The following is a 17,903-nucleotide window of genomic DNA, read 5'->3' as shown; positions in this document are numbered from 1 at the left end:
TGATACACATACAGGACTCAGGATTTGAATTCCAGCAGGGAAAACACAGCTCAAGCCATCTGTAGCTTAACAGAAGCCTTGCTGGGCTGCATGAGTCGACTCCTGTGCTGAAGTGAGAGCATGAGCAAATTCTGAGCATGCCCCAGTTGGTGAAATTCTGGAGAGCTCCATGGGAGAGGCAGAATGTGTGTTAACAGCTGGTAAGTCATTTGGGGGATTGAGAGAAACAGAAAGGCACACACAGAACACAGCAGCACAGATTATTGGTTTCAAGATAAGACCTAGTAAGATGAAAATCCAAGGAAAGCCATTCTAAGGGGATGGGCTAAGGAGAAGGCAGGAAGATTCAAACCACTAGTCAGGGCCAAAACCCTATCTACCCCAGGGGTAGTCAATGTGGAAAATAAGAACCCAAGAAGAGCCTGCAGGATCAGGCCAATGGTCCATCCATTCCAGCATCCTGCTTTCACAGTGGCCAACCAGTTGCCTGTGGGGAACCAGCAAGCAAGACCCGAGTACAAGAGCTCTCTGTCCTCCTTTGGTTTCCAGTTGGACCACAACTGCCATCAGCTCCAGCCAGCATGGGCAATGGTGAAGGAAGGTGATGCAAGCTGAGGTCCAATGACGATTAGAAGGCACCAGGCTGGGGACATTTGATAAGAAGCACACCGCATTGACTAACTCTGCTCTACCCAACCATTTAATAAGGAGCAACATCATCTTGCCATTGGGAAGTACCCTAAAAAAATGCAACTGTGCAATTTTTCACAGATTTCAATGTATCCTTTCCCCAGTATCTAGTGTCAGATCTCTGTGCTTATGAGTCAGTTCTGTGACTTCACCTCTCCTGATGTTGGCTCCACAGCCTTCAGCAAGTCCGACACAGCTCCTGCAAGGGTGCGGGCGGCTTTCAATAGGTCCTCCCCACTTCCAACGTCATCATCCATTAGCGCAGCAAGAAGCTTGACTCCTTTGGACATCTCAGTGAGGTTTGAAGAGATGGTGGTGATCGCACACCCCACAGCAGTGTAGTCTGTGTCAACTGGGTCACCTGCCAAACAGGAAGGATCAGCCACGGATGGGTCAGTAAATGAATAGCCCCTAAAGTCAACACAGAGACCAGCAGTTAACAATGTTTTCTTTTCTTTTGTTTACTAAGTCACGGCTTGGGAACTTGGTGCCTTCCAAATGTTGTTGGACTACAACTCCGATCATTCATGATAGCTGAACACACTGGCTGGGGCTGATGGGTGTTGGACTCCAACAAACACTTGGAGGTCCACAGGTTCCGTGTCCCTAGCCTATATTTTATAGAAGCCTTACTCAGCCTGGTGCCCTGTTGTACTACAACTCCCATTGTCCCTCCCCACTGATCATGCTGGCCGAGGCTGATGAAAGCTGTAGTCCCAACAACTTCTGAATGGTCTTCAGGTCTCCATCTCTGCACTAAGGTTTTAGTGCTACTGCACTGACACTTTATTATTACTATATTTGTATACCACTCTTCATCCAAAGATCTCAGGGTGGTGCACAGCATAGAATCACAGAATAAAACCACAAAGTACATAATAAAAACAAGAAGAAAACAAAACAAACCAGCTCCCCTTTATTACACAAACAGCCCAACAACAAGAACCCACTGAAAGCATATGAATCAACATGGCTAACCTGACCCAACAACCCCCCCCCCCCACGCTAACAACTCTCACTGCGGTCAACTGAAGACAACCAACCATGGCCAGCCCCCTCCCACCTTTCTCACTGCCAAGGGAAAATAATAAATGAATAGAAAGAGAACTTACCCATGTGACACTGACACAAAAACCTTGTGAACACACTAAGTAAAAAAATATAAGCTTTACCACCCCCTCCCCCACCTTATACTGTACACAATACTAATGTTTCACATCAAATGGAACTGATCTGTAGAAAAGACTCTACAACCTGAAAAAGAGGCAATGCACATACATATTTTTGTAAATCAAGAAAATAATTTTTATAAGTCCAATGTTCAGCTTCATTGGATGACCACACAGTCTAGTGTTACGAGATAGGGAGAAAAACCTTTCCTTCTCCACTTTCTCCAAATCTGCAATGAGAAAGATTCTTTTCTACCTGTGACCCTGGAGAGCTGCCGCCAGCCAGAGTAAATAACAAGTGAGCAATCTGGACTAGTTGTCTGACTAGTCCTACGTTCCTTAGGCTTGTTTCTACAGTTCCAAATGATGTTTTGCCATTGCCATCTGAATCCACCCATAGTCTCCCATTTCTCCCGCATGAAGGTCTGCAGCCATCTGCAGAAGGGAAGGCTCTTGAATGACCCATAAGCCAGCATGACACTGCAGAGGAACCTGCACACCAGTGACTGCCAACTCACCCGCCGTAAGGTTCACAACAGAAGCTGTTCCTGCAGTGATGGCGTCAACCTGAGAGTGTATTTCATGTTTGGATTCATCCACTTTGTTCTGAACCCAAACTCTGGAAGCCTAGAAAGCAACGGAAAAGGTCAGCTTCAACATGCATAGCCACCTGCAAGAAGCACCCGTGAGACTGTGAAAGTGAGTAGGCTCAAGTCAGAGGTGGGGATTGGGTAGGAATTTGTTCAGTCTGCTTTTGTAGTGTACAGACCTGAGTCGGTAGTCCAAAGCAGCTCACAGATCAAACACAACTGATGATGCATTTCTCCAGATTCAAGGTATGCAAAACAGTAACAGTATGTATTTTACAGGAAAAATGTTTATTTTACAGGAAAAGTGCCACAAAAAGTATTGAAAAATGTGTATCTTAGGGGAAGCTCTGTGTGGTCCATTTATGTGGATTCTGTCAGAAAATCTACACAGAATGGGACGGAGCAGACCTATGACTTGAGCGCCAGTGAGACTGTAACAAGAGCTGACAAAGAGCTTGTTCACAGACTGATGAATCTGGTTGTTTCCTACAGGGAGGGGCACCCAACTGCATGCTGCGAATTGCCAGATTTAACACCGCTTTGCATAACGGCGAAAGAACATTTTCTTGAAAGTCCTGCCAAAATGCAGCACAGGCATCTGGATGCGTGGGGAAATCAGCAAACTATGACACAGCCCACCTCCATTAGGTTTCTGCTTGGCCAGCCCAAGACATTTGCTGTCTGAGGCAAAGGGTAAGATGAGACCCACCCGACACCCCTCAATTTCATGTTCAGAATGAGGTTGGCCTTTCAGTACTGGCAATGGGATGAGATGGCGTCCTCCACTGCAGGTTAGTTTTTGGGGCGCATCACCTACCATGTGAAAAGACAACTTCAATCTGCAACAGAGGGGAATGGCAGATGCGTGTTGCCTCCCCCCCTCCCCTCCTCCACACCTGCCGCCTGAAGCAACGACTTTGCTCTGCTTAACTGGCCCCGGACTTACCATGTCGTTTCCTAACGGCGGGAGGCTGTCCACTTCGGTCAGGTCGGCCTGGGCCTGCTGAACCGCATGCATGCTGGTGTTGATGGTTCCCATCAGGGCCTGCTGGGCAGAGGTCTAGGGAGGAAGAAGGTGGAGGGAGAAAGGTGCCAGGGGCAGCTCACAGGCAGCTCTTGGGAGAGATTTTCAGAAAGAGACACCTCATCCCCAAAGACGAGGAGTGCGCAGAAAACATAATGAGGTCAAATAATCAAGAACAACAAAGATCAGCCGAGCGTGCTCTGAGAAATCCGTGCTGGGCAGTTCGAGGAGGAAGAGTCAAGTGAGGTTATTTTCGCCAGGGATTCTACCACAACTAAATCTGTCAACAACTGTTAGAGCAAGAGATAATATCTGCATCAGGGTGGGCAGGTGGGTGGGAGCTGCCTGTCGCCACCAGCACTATTCATTGGGTCACATCTAAAGCCGCCTCGGTTAGAGACAGTCACATCCTACTCAGGCAAAAGCAGGGCTGGTGAGGGTTGTGACCTGGGGGCATGTTTGGCACAGGGGTCCAAGGCTCCCCACTGCTGTCTTGACCTTTTCCTCTTTCTGAATAAATCTGGGGGAAGCTGAGGTGGTTCGCCACCTTCCAGTACAAAGGCTGTTGTGATGGATGAGCCTGATGATTGTTCACAGATGAAGGACACAAACTCAGCTTTGAATCTCTTCTGGGATAAGTGACCGGAATCCTCCCAGAGTCCTGACACCACACCAGGTTCATCAGCAAATGCTTTCAATTGCTGATTGGCATGTGCATTAAAAGGTTTTACTGAAGGAAAACTAAACAGACGAAACATCCTGATGCTTCAATGTACCTCTCAGCCGGGAATAATGATCCTCGGCTGACAGTAGCAGTAAGAAGCTGTGAACTTATAAGTCTGTTCCTTTACAGTTCTGTCTTCCAGCTCCTTAGCTGCCGGAAGCATGACATGACAGGGATGTGTCCTTGTAAGAACCAAATAATAGGGTGGGAAAATCAGGCTGTTCAGAGTTTTAACTCCTCTGCTCCCAAAGCACAGTCGATCTTTACAGGACATTCTACAGCTAAACCCCAACTGAGGCACAGCTCAAGCCATGGAACTAGCCAGATGGACCAATGGATGGCCTGGCCTCTTATGAGGCTGGTTCTTGTGCTCCGAGCACCCTTATGCCTGTGGCATCACTGCCCCCCCCATTTGTGTCTTGAAGCTCTGAAAGAGCATCTTCAGAAGGGTGAAAACCCCAGGTAAAAACCAGGAAGAGGTTACGTGTTGGTGGGGAGGATAACAAAAGGCCATAGGGCTGCTTACCAAGGGAGGCATGTGCCCTCTGTGCATTTGCCCAACGGTCACCTGCTGCTGCGGAGAAGGCATGCTGCCAACGTTGAAGGTCTCTGGCCCCGTGGAACCTGAACGCATGACAGCTGGCAGGGCGACTGAGCCATGCTCTACTTTCCCCGTTCGGTTGAACTGCTGCTGCAAGATTGTCGATCTGCAAAGGAAAGCATGGGATGCGACTGCAAAAAGTTGTGGATTCCCCCCCGGTTTGTTTTTACCTTGCTCCAAGAAGCTCCAGGCAGAAAAATCGTTCTCTTGCCTTTTTTCCCTTGCAACAATCCTGTGAAGCAGGTTAGACTGAAAACCTTTGTGGTTTAATGGGGTGCTGAACCCAGAGTTTCCAGCCAGATTGCGTGGGGTACACCGCATTCCAGCAATCAAAAGCTGGAAGTACTACACACACTACACATACGCACCTCTTTCCAAGCAAGCAAGAGGCATCTCCATTCCAGCCCAGAAAAAGCACTTGAGAAGGATGCACAGCAGGGCCAGGGAGGGACAGGGCCTAGGGAGAAGCCTGAGGGGCTCAACCAAGATGCCTGGAGGGCAACATTGACCTCAGGGGCCTGAAGTTCCCCACCCCAGTCAATGATGAAGATGTGGGCCTCTTTGGAAGTTCCAGCCGGTGCAGAAGCAGTGGCCAAACTGTTGATTGGGGCATCTGGTGGAGAGCCTGTGACCCCATTGTTTAAGCACTTATACTGGCTGCCCATCTACTACCACGCCATGTTCAAGGTCCCTGCTTTAATTTACAAAGCCCTGAACAACTTAGGTCCAGGGTACCTCAGGGACCACCCAAACATTTATCCCAGCCAGATCACTAATATCAGCAGGAATGTCACCGGCAAGGCTCATCTGACAACAACAAGAAGTGTCATGGGCCAAGCCTTGTGGAATGCCCTGCCAAGAGAGATTCAGCAGGTGACTTCTGTGCCAACTTTTAAATGCCTGCTGAAAATTCTTCTATTCTGCCAGGCCTGTGAAGACAATTTGGAATATGTCTTTCCACAACACTTAGCTGATTTCTGATTTTAACTTGTTCATATGGTTTTCATCATATGGTTTATGCGAAATTGTTGTGACCACCGTCCAGCCTGGACAATGAGGTCCAGCTCCGAGGGACTTCTGGTGGTTCCCTCACTGCGAGAAGTGAGGTTACAGGGAACCAGGCAGAGGGCCTTCTCAACAGTGGTGCCCTTCCTGTGGAACGCCCTCCTGTCAGATGTCAAGGAAATAAACAACTATCCAACTTTTAGAAGACATCTGAAGGCAGCTCTGTTTAGGGAAGTTTTTAATGTTTGAGGTTTTATTCTGTTTTTAATGTCCTGTTGAAAAACTGCCCAGAGTGGCTGGGGAAACCCAGTCAGATGGGTGGGGCAGAAATAATAAATAATAATAATAATAATAATAATAATAATAATTATTATTATTATTATTATTATTATTATTAACCATGCTGATTTTTAAATGAAGGTATGCAAATACTTTTATAAATAAAAGTGCATTCCTTGTGTTGTACTTTTCTAGCTCAGCTACGCACTGAAGGGAAGCTTGACAGCAACCCACTTTTTGTTTTCATTTTTAAACTAAGCAAATAAAAAGTGGTACCCCAAATATTTCCTCCGCCTTCCTCTTCTGAGGGTGCTTTGCCTGCCTGCCACCAATGACCTTCTAAGGTCTCTAAGAATTCTTGTTAATTTTCCAAGGAATCCCAAATTTCCATGGAACCATCTCAGTAAAGGGTTTTTGCTTGGTTTTGCATTAACTGGAGCAATGCAATAGAGGGAAAAGCTCCACAACCAACGGCTGCTCCTTGTTGGCTGACACATTTACATAGCCTGGGGCAGTTACAGGACAGAGGTTATGTAATTCAACACAGCAAAATTAAAGATTTTCATTTGCAATTATGTTATGCAAAACAACATACTTTTTAGGCGATACGGATTCTTCCAACATTGTGGATTCCTCATCCCCTTCCAGTCCAAAACGGTCCTTACTTTGCTTCTGCAGAACAGGAGACACCAGAAAGAACTTCAGCCATCACCTCCTCTTTGTAAATGCAGCCCATTTTCCAAGCTAAGAGTTGCTTGTCCTGAAACACTGGAATCCACCCCTGGCTGCAGACTCTACACTATGTGACTCTGAGAGTCACTTTGCCCACAGACTCTCTTAGGGGATGCCAGAGAGCCAGGAAGAGGTGGAGCGCCTGACTATAACATAGACGCTTCGTCTGAGCGCTACCAAGTTTGATGGTGTCTTCAGGCCAGGTATGTTCCATCCCACCCGCCCCTCTGGCCAACTCTATCCTTCTCCCTACCTGGAAAAGGGCAGGGGATTGTGAGCTCAGGAGGGCTTGTGCTGTTTACCTTATTTTATTGTATGTGGGGGCTGAGGAGGTTTTAATTTTTCTTTAAATGCTATGGAATAAAAGCTCTGTCCCCACTCCAGCAGTGCATACCAACTTCCTGGACATCTTAGGAAGTGGCGCTGGACTGGCACACAGAACACACAGAGCTCTGTGCTATGGAGAGTCAATGCAAGTCTAGAATTATTATTATTATTATTATTATTATTATTATTATTATTATCATTGAAGTGCAAAGCCAGCATTTTAAGAAAAATAGCAGTGCCTCAGCCATGGTGTTTCTGGGGTGTTTGGGGAACCCCTGAGCTGTGTGGAGCCCCAGATCTCTGTCCACTGGTCAGGCCCTGGAAGCTCCATCACTTACTGGAACCCATGGGAGTGTTAGGAGGGGGGGGAATGATATTTTGGCTGTATCAGGCCCTAACTTTCCATCCCCAGGCAAAGCTGGCAGCTTCTCTCCCACTCAGCAAAGTACTGAGAGTTTGCCTTCCCATGCATTAGTGTAAATAAATACATAAAACCCAGCTGATACCACTGACCCAGCTTCACACCCAGAAATCTTTCAACAAAACCGCATGACATAGTTTCTTTGCTGACGGTCATCAGAGCATTTACCTTCTTGAGGATGATATCAATGTAACCTGCAATTAGTTGAGAGATCTGCTCCCCTTCAGTGGTTTGCACTGAGTAGTAACTTTCTTGATACTCCCCAAAATCCTAAGGAAATGAGACATTTATTATTTCTAAAGTAATTTGCCATTAGTAAGGTAAAATGGTAAAGGTAAATGACCCCTGGACAGTCAAGTCCAGTCAAAGGCGACTATGGGGTGCGGCGCTCATTTCACTTCAGACTGAGGGAGCTGGCATTTGCCCACAGACATCTTTCTGGGTCATTTATCTACCTGCATTGGCATGCTTTCGAACTGCTGGGTTGGCAGAAGCTGGGACAGAGCAATGGGAGCTCACCACCATTGTACAGATTCATACTGCTGACCTTCTGATTAGCAAACCCAAGAGGCTCAGTGGTTTAGACCCCAGAGCCACCCACGTCCCACTTCTCTATTAGTACCATTCTACTGATGATAAACAGAAGCAGAGTGTAAAGGCCTGAAGATGGGCAATAGAGGCAGAACAAGGTCCTCCAGAGTAACTGCCAACTCTGTTTTCATGAACTTGGCGCAATCAGACCAGGTTGTGATTTTATTTTTCTATTGGGGGCTCAATACCAAGCACATCAGGTTCCCATCTAGTGGGGTGTGGGAAGGTGCCACAGCTTTTTGGGCAGAAGAACACCTGCTCTGCATGCAGAAGGTCCCAGGTCCAATCCCTGGAAGTGTCTCCAGTTAAAAGGACCAAGTAGCTGATGACAGGGAAGACCCTTGTGCCAAAGACTCCCGGGAGTAGACCCCTTGGAGTGACCTGCTTCATGTGACACTGCAAGGGAGGGAGAGATGAAGGCAGGAATTGGCATCAGAATGATGTAACAGGACTTTTTAGAAAGAGTTGGTCTGTGGGTGTTCTTAACATTGGTCTAAGCTGGCTATCACTAGCCAAATGGGTTTGAAAAACTGGGACAGTATTGGCCTTGTTGCTTCAGTGACACCAGTGGCCACTGAATTCTGCACCAGTTGAAGTTTCTGAACCATCTTCGGAGGCAGCCCCACATATAACACGTTAAAGTACAGGGGTACCGGGGGGCCGCTAGGGGCGCATTGGAAGATGGCCGACAATACCATCTCTCCGGCCCACACGAGGTAATTAAGAGGTTAATATGGGAGTATGTAGCCTCCCTTGTTTCCCCAGGGAATGGGAAAACACTGCCTTCGCCTGCGGTTGCCGATAAATCACCCCCGAGTTCGAAAGATGAAGGGGGTGAGGGCACTAGGCGCACAGCTCTTGTGTGGGTTTTTCGCTCTCCCCGACGCCGTCTCTGATCGCGCAACCTGGTTGCAGGAGCTCAAAATAAACAATTAGAGAGCAGCAAATGCACATGTTTCGAGTGAAGAACGGGAGTTTAGACTCCTAATTGAAGTGACCTCTGTGAAGTTGAGCGACGGGCTGGATTCAACAGGAAAATATATCAAGAAGAAGATACATCAAGGTGTCGGTATGTCGGAATGGGATGGAAAGGGGGGGGGACACTTTTCTTTTCTCTCTCTATGTGATTACCTAACAATCCCTCCCAAGAAGAACCGTTGCAACAATTGATAATAAGCGGGATGATTATGAACTGTGTGGAAATGAATTATTAATCAAAGGCTTTGTTTGTGCAAGATCTGGAAAGGAATGAAAGGCTTTTGGAAGGGCGCAGTTATAAAAAGAGATTCGCCATGACAGGCAGGCTTTGTTGCAGGATTGACGATCAAGAGGGGGAGGAAGCCATGGCTTTGTTATTATATTGGACTCTGTGTCTGACCTGGCAGAACCTCCTGAGAAGATTGAGAAGGGAGTGACAGGCCTGCGAAGATTAATGAGCAGACGTTAAGATTGTTTTCTATGGAAATGTTGAAATGGCGTCCGCTGTCTGAATATGACTCTTGGATGAATGAAAAAATCCACACAGGACTATAATAACGCTTGTTTTCAACTCGCTTGTGGAGACTATCAGAGGTCACAAAGAAAGGAAAATATATAACAACAAGAAGAGATGAGGAAAACAACAAAGAGAGGAATGGATAGAACTGTGAACATTATTTGGACAGAACTGTGAACATCAAAGCAGCAGCAATAGAGATGATTGGATCCCTTTCTGAGCTTGAAGCATGGGTACCCCCAACAAAATTTTAAAATTTGGCTCTGTAATTTGGAACTAATGTGATTTGATTGGTTTGTTAATAGAAATTATTTTTTTTAAAAAATAAAGTACAGTGGTACCTCAGGTTACAGATGCTTCAGGTTACAGACGCTTCAGGTTACAGACTCCGCTAACCCAGAAATAGTACCTCGGGTTAAGAACTTTGCTTCAGGATGAGAACAGAAATTGTGCAGCAGCAGCGGGAAGCCCCATTAGCTAAAGTGGTGCTTCAGATTAAGAACAGTTTCAGGTTAAGAACAGACCTCCAGAACAAAATTTAGTTCTTAACCCAAGGTAATCTATATTCTTTGGAGTTGGAGTCCAACAACACCTGGATGACCACAGGTTCCACATCCTTCCTGGAGGCCTCAAGGCCTCTGTTGGTAGGAGACTGATCATCAGGGTGGAAACTTCCCCATCACAAAGAGATTACCAGAGTGAAGCTTTTTGGCGAGGCTGCCCAGCGCTTGACAGTGGTCAGTGGCCACTCCTGGAGGACCTCCTTGGTCTTTTCATCCACACGCATCACTGACTCCTTCGTGATGCCCAGCAGACGAGGGACCAGCTTGTTCTTCCCCTTCATTTTCTCCTGCGAAGGAAGAATGGATGAAGAACTGAGCAGCTGATACAAGTCTCCATTCAGAATGGGGGGGGGGGGAGAGGGAACCTGTGGACTGAGCTTTTGGCAGGCGAAATAAACATACCAATCTAAGCCTGCAGCTTGCATGTGCTGTTAGTAAGTATCCCTGTTTTAAAATTACAAATTCCATTCTCTATTTCATAAATGCAACTCAGTTTTAATGTCTGCTTTCATTTGTGTGTGTTTTTTAAAAAAATTAATGTTCTACATTGTCTTTTGCAAACCGCTTAGGGGTCTTTTATTTGAGTCAGCAGCATATAATTTCTGTGAAATAAGTTAAAAATAAACAAACCAACAAACACTCAGAAGAACTAACCAACAGCTTAAGCTGTTCACCACTGTCACCGCATGCTGCCTCTCTGCAAAGAATTATGCTCACAGTGGCTTACGGTGTTTGAGAAATCATAAAAATCAACTACAGGAATAATTTCTTAATAATGACAATAAAATACAGGAAATGTAGCAGCAAACAAAGAACAACATTCAATATTCTAGATGTTGCAACACTACATCTCCTGGCAGTAGCAAAACAACAAGGAAGTCTAGTCAGTTTCAACTTGGTCCTAGATGTTCATGCCACAAATGAGCCTAGGAGGGCCGGATTTAGGTTTGATGAGGCCCTGAGCTCCTGAAGGTAATGGGGCCCTTTATATGTCCAGCTGTCCTTTGTCAACAACAAATTGTTGCTGTTTTTTGTGTTGAATATATGCTATAAGGTAATTGATGGACCTAATAGGTATCTAAAGCCATTTGCCCATGTGGCCATGCAACCAGTCCATGCAGAATGTAGGCACCCTATATACAGAAAGGAGCAAAGCAGTGATATTTTAGGGAGCAGGCTAGCAGGCAGGGCCCGTTACTTATATCATAGGAGCCTACACGACACAAAACACTGTTGCTGTATGTAGGTTTTATTTTATTTGTTTTTTATCTTATATTTTGGAAATGTACATCCAGTATTTTTTTCCCTTAATTTTTTGCGGGACCCCCAAGAGAGTGGGGCCCTAAGCTATAGCTTGTTTAGCTTATACGTAAATCTGGCACTGGAGCAAAGGATCAAGTTAATTGGATCAAATGTCTGCCTCAGTTTCCCTAAGTTTCCCTAAGTTTCCACAGCCCTGTTGGCAGCGCCAATTAGACAGAAACTCCTCCCACAGTGTTACACACAGCCCCTCTCCTGCACCAGCTCCTTACTAGCCTCCCAGAGGCAGGGAAGGCTACCAGTGGCTACTAGCCATGATGGCTCTGCTGTGCCTCCATGGTCAGAGACAGCGTTCTTCTGAGTGGCAGTTGCTGGAAACTGCTGGAGGGGGGAGGTCCTGCTTGTAGGTCTCACTGATTAATCCAGAATGCGGCAGCTAGACTGGTGACTGGGAGTGGCCGCCGGGACCACATAACACTGGTCCTGAGAGATCTGCATTGGCTCCCAGTCCGTTTCTGAGCACAATTCAAAGTGTTGGTGCTGACCTTGAAAGCCCTAAATGGCTTCGGTCCAGTAGACCTGAAGGAGCGTCTCCACCCCCATTGTTCAGCCCGGACACTGAGGTCCAGCGCTGAGGGCCTTTTGGTGGTTCCCTCCCTGCGAGAAGTCAGAGGGCCTTCTCGGTAGTGGCGCCCGCCCTGTGGAACGCCCTCCCTTCAGATGTGAAGGAAATAAGCAGCTATCTTGTCTTTAAAAGACATCTGAAGGCAGCCCTGTTTAGGGAAGTTTTTATTATTTAATGCTGTATTGTTTTTAACACTCGATTGGGAGCCGCCCAGAGTGGGTGGGGAAACTCAGCCAGATGGGTGGGGTATAAATAATAAATGATGATGATGATGATGATTTGACTGGCCCCTGTGAGACCCGGAGGCTGGACTCTTTGGGCCTTTGGCCCAATCCAGCAGGCTCTTCTTGTGTTCTAAGGGGGCGGGGCAGCTGGAAGCTCTCCTTCCGTGGTATTGGATGGTGGAACAGTCAGTCTTGGAAGGAGGCGGGCTTTCCTTGGCTAGAGTCTTTTAAACAAGGGTGGGGTGGCCATCTATCAGGGGTGCAGAAGCAGCAGATCCCTGCGCTCCCAAGGGGCTGGGAGTAACTCAAGCCCCAGATACTGCCATAGCCTTCCTTCACACATTTATCACAGCTATACAACGCGCAGCATGGCTACTGAAACAACTGAATGACAAATTGCTTTCGTCAGTACTAAAACAAGTCTAAGGAATTTAATAGGCATTTTTAATTTAACACACCCCAGCATGTCACTGCAGACAAGTAATTATCCAAATGGTTGTGTTCCTACTGCCTGGGATGTTGCTGGCCTGAAGCCACCTATCTTTAGAACCTCTAAGAAATCTCAGTATATGAAAGAAGCATCACTTAATTAAGTCACAATACTGAGCATCCTGCAAGAGCCGTTCTCTTCTTTGTGTATAAATCTTCCCTTGCCAGGCTGGTTTGAAAGAACATGGCGAACAATGTTCAAATGCCTCCTGTGAAATAGGCTGCTATTTGAAATTCCTAGTGACTTTTCGGCTTTAAGGGAGAATATATCCTAATATTTGTAAATAAAAGGCATCTTTTTTAAAAATGTTACCACTCACCCCCAGCAAGAATAGGGTAGGTTTTTTCAGGGAATGTGAATGAAACGGTCCAAATTCATACGCATGTTTGTGTTTGTTTAATTTTCATTCAGCTGTATTGCTTTTCTTCATTTCTTTATTCTTGTATGTTATTGAAGTATATGTTCTTGTTTAAATAAATAAAAATTAAAAAGCAATGTCAGCAGCTGCTGTTGAAGCTCCAAAGGAACCCCTGGCTGTCAGTTAATTTATATGTTGAGTACTTTTAAAATAATCATATTCTTCCTCTAATGAGCTCAGGACAGCATGCAGCATCCTCATTCCCACCCTGCTTTTATCCTCAAATCACACCTTAAAGGTAGATTTGATTGAGAACATATGAGTGGCTCAGAAGCAGCCCATGAGCTTTGAGCTGAAGCTGGCCATATCCCAAAAATATTTAATTAAAAAATAAAATACCACAATGTTTAAGGACCACCGCCATGATTTATTTTAACTTCTTTGCAAAAAACAATTCATTTTTTAAACACACACACAAACGCATTCTCCCCTGCTTCAATGACAATCCTACCAATTCATTAATCTTCATTAATTCTTACATCTTACAGGGAACCATAAGTCTTCTGACTTGGGAAAAATCATGCACCAGCTTCTTGTACGGGTAAGCCGTTCATTATAAGCAATGAAAACTGAATTGAAAACAAGACCTTCCTACCTTAACAAGGAAAAAAGACACTCCGTACGTCCTCAGAGACCGAGCCAACTTCACGTATTTCACTTTAGCTTCGATTTCTGTCATCTCCCCGCAGTTTTTGTGTTCCTGCAAAGAGCCGCCAATTGATTTTTGTTATCATAAAAAAAACTATGAGGAAAAATAAGTCACATGCACTTTTGTTGTTGTTAAGCCATGATGGCCTCTTAGCCTTCGTCCAAAGGTTTTGAAACAGAAAGGAGTCAAAACAACTATCATCCATGGGAATGCCCAACCTCTTGATATTTTTATTTATTCATTCGCAATCTGTAGCCTCCTCTGTCCCCCAAGAGATCAGGGCTGGCTGGGGTTTTATACAAAATGGAAAAAAATAATTCCACCTGCCCGGATTCCAATAGCAAACCGAATGGCCCAGCCCAAGTCATTTTGTAGCCAGAGGCAGAACAGCACATTTCCCTACCATCATACTGAAGGCTGGCTGCTATTTTGGCACCTGAAGCAGAAAACCCCACAAAACACCTCCTCCTGGGAGTAAAAATGCAAACACCGCAAGTCAAATGTCAATTTAATTTCACAACACTCGAAGCCAGCTGCCTGAGGCACTTGTCTCATTCTGCCTTATGGCAGGGCTGGCCCAGAAGAGGGACAAGAAAAACTATGAAACACCTTCTGATTTATTAGATGTAGCCTTACTGCTTCCACCATGATGGCAAACCAGCCATTCCTACAATTTAGCTCCACTGAAGGCTGGACCAAACCTTCCCTGCCCCTCGAGGGGGAATCTCTTCCTATCCAAATCCCTAGTGTGCCCTCAGTCAAACTCACAATCCCCATTCCACCTTTACCTCTAGCCTCCTCACTTCTGCACAATTTAAACTCACCTGACTGAACTCCACACTTGCGTCTCTCTGTTCCAAGTGTCAGTTTTGCTCCACCCACATTTCTGGAAGATCTTCTGCCTGCCAGCCCACAATTCCTATACCACCCTCAAACCCCTTTCCTTCTTCTACCGATGTCAGAGAGAAAGACCCGGCAAAAATATTTGCTGTTTTTATTCTAACAGAAATGAAACAATTGGGGGGGGGAGCCTAGCTGCTTCCACTGAATTGCCCTTTTCTTTCCAAAAGCACAGCCATAATCTGTGAAAGAGTGTGTGTGTGTTTATGTGTGTGTGTGTGTGTCAGCCTTCATTACTCTCTGGGATTCCCGTGACATTCCAATGCTGAGATATTAGCATGTGCAATGACATTTTCTCACGCTAGCAGGATCGCGCTCATTTTCTGCTGTCGGCTCTTTCCAAAACAGGCTGCAATAAATTAAACTGACACTGGGCATCTTCCTGGATGCCACTAACCAAAGGTGGATGATGTCTGTGCCGATTGAAAAGCAGAAAAAGGATACAGAAACATTAGGAAGCTGGCTTACACTGAGTCGGACTGTTGTGTCCATCTAGCTCAAGTATCAGCTACACTGACTGGCAGCATCTCTCCAGGGTCCCACCCCACCCCACCCCACCCCCCACAGCTGTATCTGGATATGTCATTGAAGACTGAACCTGGGACCCTCTGCATGCAAAGCTGGTGTTCTACCGCAGAGCTACGGCTCTTCCCGATATATATGCCAATACTGATTTATACAATTCTGGAACCTTTTCCCCCTTTCTGCTCTGGGTCTCTCAGGAATGTATGCCTAGATTTGCAGAAAACTTCTTTTATTAGGGTAATGTTACAGCAGTTAAGCTCCAGAGCTCCATGGGCTCTGGGCTTTCCCAGAGGGTCTATAGTAGTCAAGCCACTTGGGTTGCTGCCATTCCTTTTTGGACAGTTCTAACTCCCGTTTCTCCATCCAGGGTCATTCCCAGTAGAGCTTCACAGAAAGAAGTTCTAAGATCAGCCCCCTTTGGAACTAAAAAGTCCGTTGACACTGGCCAATTAGGGCTTTGCTAGCCAGATCTGCCCCACCACCACCTATTATAGACGTTTACTATTTGAACGAGCGCCTTTTGAGCCCTACCACCTGAACGTCCTCAATGAGCCAACAGACCTACATGGGGCATGTAGGGTTCAGCGAGTGGGCAACGACTGAGGAGGCTATGTGGACAAAAGGACCACAAAAGCCCTTACATAACCATCTTCCCCCCTTCAAACGCTCCGCTTTTTGCATTCCACATTACAACTGAGAACTGCTAAAACATGCTCATTTCCTGAAGAACACACTATAAAAAGCAAGGAAATCTTCCAACCACACACAAAATCTGAATTAGGAGAGCAAGTTTGCCAAAGGGGGAAAAGCCGTCTGCTTCTTTTACACTTGAGTTGGTGCTAGTTTATTGCCAAAGAGAACACACAGGGTTATGAAAGCAAAAGAGAAATACCACATATCTATATAAAGCATTCTTAATCACCTGAAATATCCTCTTTTCAGCTCCTCTTTGCTTGATGTATTCTTTCGGAAGGAATTCTTTTAGGCTGGAAAAAACAAAGAATCACAGTTTAATGAAGAGACAACCGCCTCTGCCTCATTTTCCAAGCGAAGTGGACGTCAACCATTTGTTAATATGGCTCCTAGACTCCTTGGCAGCCTCCCTCTTTCCTGATTGGCTCCTCCTCCCCTCCCCTTCAAAGGCAGCCATTCAGGGGAATCCACCTCAGAAACCTAACTGAGTTGTGCATGCACACGAAAGCTCATACCAAGAACTGACTTAGTTGGTCTTTAAGGTGCTACTGGAAGGAATTTGTTTTGTTTTGACTATGGCAGACCAACACGGCTACCTATCTGTAACTGTGAGTTGAGGAGGAGAGCAAGCAGCCAATAGGGAGCTCACCCACCCAGCTCCTCGGTGGGCACCTGACACCTCTCAAAGTCACCACCACCAAGTCAGCCATGTGCGAAGAGCCCACTGGAAGGATTCAGATCCATTCTGTTCCAGTACCATGAGGCACTGAAAACCCACCTGCCCATTGGAGTTTCAGCAGATTCTGTTCTCTCATGGCCTCAATATCATTATTATTTAATTGCGTAGGTGGCCCCCTCCCCCTTGAGGTTCCCGGGGGAAGCTGAAGTACAGCAATTAGAAAATGTCAAAGAACCTGAACGAGTATTGTCATTTTGAGATCCATGTAACATACTTCATTTTTCCCAGTGCAACATTTATTTCTTAGTATTGTTTTCATACCATTTTAAAAACAATTTTATTCACTTGTTTAGTCACTAAAAGTCTCCTCCTCCAGTATGGAGCATAGGGCACCTTCACATAATAAATCACTAAAACAACTGTCTGAAGAAAAACTGTTACACTACATTAAAATACAGTAGAGCGGCAGCGTAGATACCTAAAGGGACCACACCCCAAAGAAATTATGAACCAAATGCCTGGATAAACAAAATGTTTTCAATTGGCATGTAAATGTATCCACTGTGGAGGCATATAGAATATCCTCTGGGAGGACATCCATAAGTGGGGCGCCACTACCAAGAAGGCCCTGTCTTGTGCTATTATGTGCCTAGCTTCCGCTAAGGATGGATTCCTGAGCAAGGCATCTCCTGCTGATCATAACAAGGAGGTCAGCTGGCAACAGGGAAGGTGCTCTCTCAGGTACTTTTCCTGTTGCATTAGAAACTTCACAATTAAGACCAAAACAGGACAGCAAATTCACTGGATGGATGTACGTATTTCGGGATGATTGCTAGGATTTCCATCAACATTTGACCAGAATTCTTAAACTACTGAATTTCAGTGGCAAGTCTTCACTAAAGCACGACAGTGCTTGAGGTCAAACATGCAAAGTACATCTTCCTTCCATTTATAAGCCTGCACAAGTCCCGTGAAAATGAAACAGAGCTGTGCGACAGGACGGTGTCGTGGCCCTGCCTTGAACTCAAGAATCAGATGTGGCAGAGTTGGCCAAGTCTGGGGCTGTTCCATCACCAGTTATGGAATTGGGTAGGGCTTCTGATGCTGGTGGTTCATACCCAACAGTGCCTGAGGCCAGTGCTTTGGAGGCTGAGGCTGGCAACCCAGAGCCTGCAGAGTCTCAGACAGGATCTTTGCAAATGCTGTCCTTTGAACTCAACCCACTAGAG

At 45.9% G+C, this 17,903-nt stretch overlaps 1 protein-coding gene across 5 annotated transcripts in view; it reads right to left on the bottom strand.

Moving 5' to 3' along the window:
• The window catches only part of TLN2 (talin 2), a 183,322-nt gene that overhangs the window by 67,324 nt on the left and 98,095 nt on the right, over positions 1–17,903 (bottom strand). For all 5 annotated transcript variants that reach the window (XM_081838619.1, XM_081838621.1, XM_081838620.1 and 2 more), the window contains exons 8-16: positions 16,225–16,288; positions 13,824–13,928; positions 10,343–10,498; positions 7,731–7,832; positions 6,678–6,754; positions 4,724–4,904; positions 3,396–3,509; positions 2,378–2,486; positions 843–1,051 (exon numbers count right to left, since the gene is read on the bottom strand). In XM_081838619.1, coding sequence (XP_081694745.1) covers positions 843–1,051; positions 2,378–2,486; positions 3,396–3,509; positions 4,724–4,904; positions 6,678–6,754; positions 7,731–7,832; positions 10,343–10,498; positions 13,824–13,928; positions 16,225–16,288 — 1,117 coding nt within the window. The remainder of the gene's footprint in view (positions 1–842; positions 1,052–2,377; positions 2,487–3,395; positions 3,510–4,723; positions 4,905–6,677; positions 6,755–7,730; positions 7,833–10,342; positions 10,499–13,823; positions 13,929–16,224; positions 16,289–17,903) is intronic.

Source organism: Podarcis erhardii (genome assembly GCF_964252035.2).
Source record: "Podarcis erhardii genome assembly, chromosome: 14".
Taxonomy (NCBI): Eukaryota; Metazoa; Chordata; class Lepidosauria; order Squamata; family Lacertidae; genus Podarcis; species Podarcis erhardii.
Note: the sequence above shows the minus strand (reverse complement) of the source record. Positions and strands in the feature narration are given on the sequence as shown.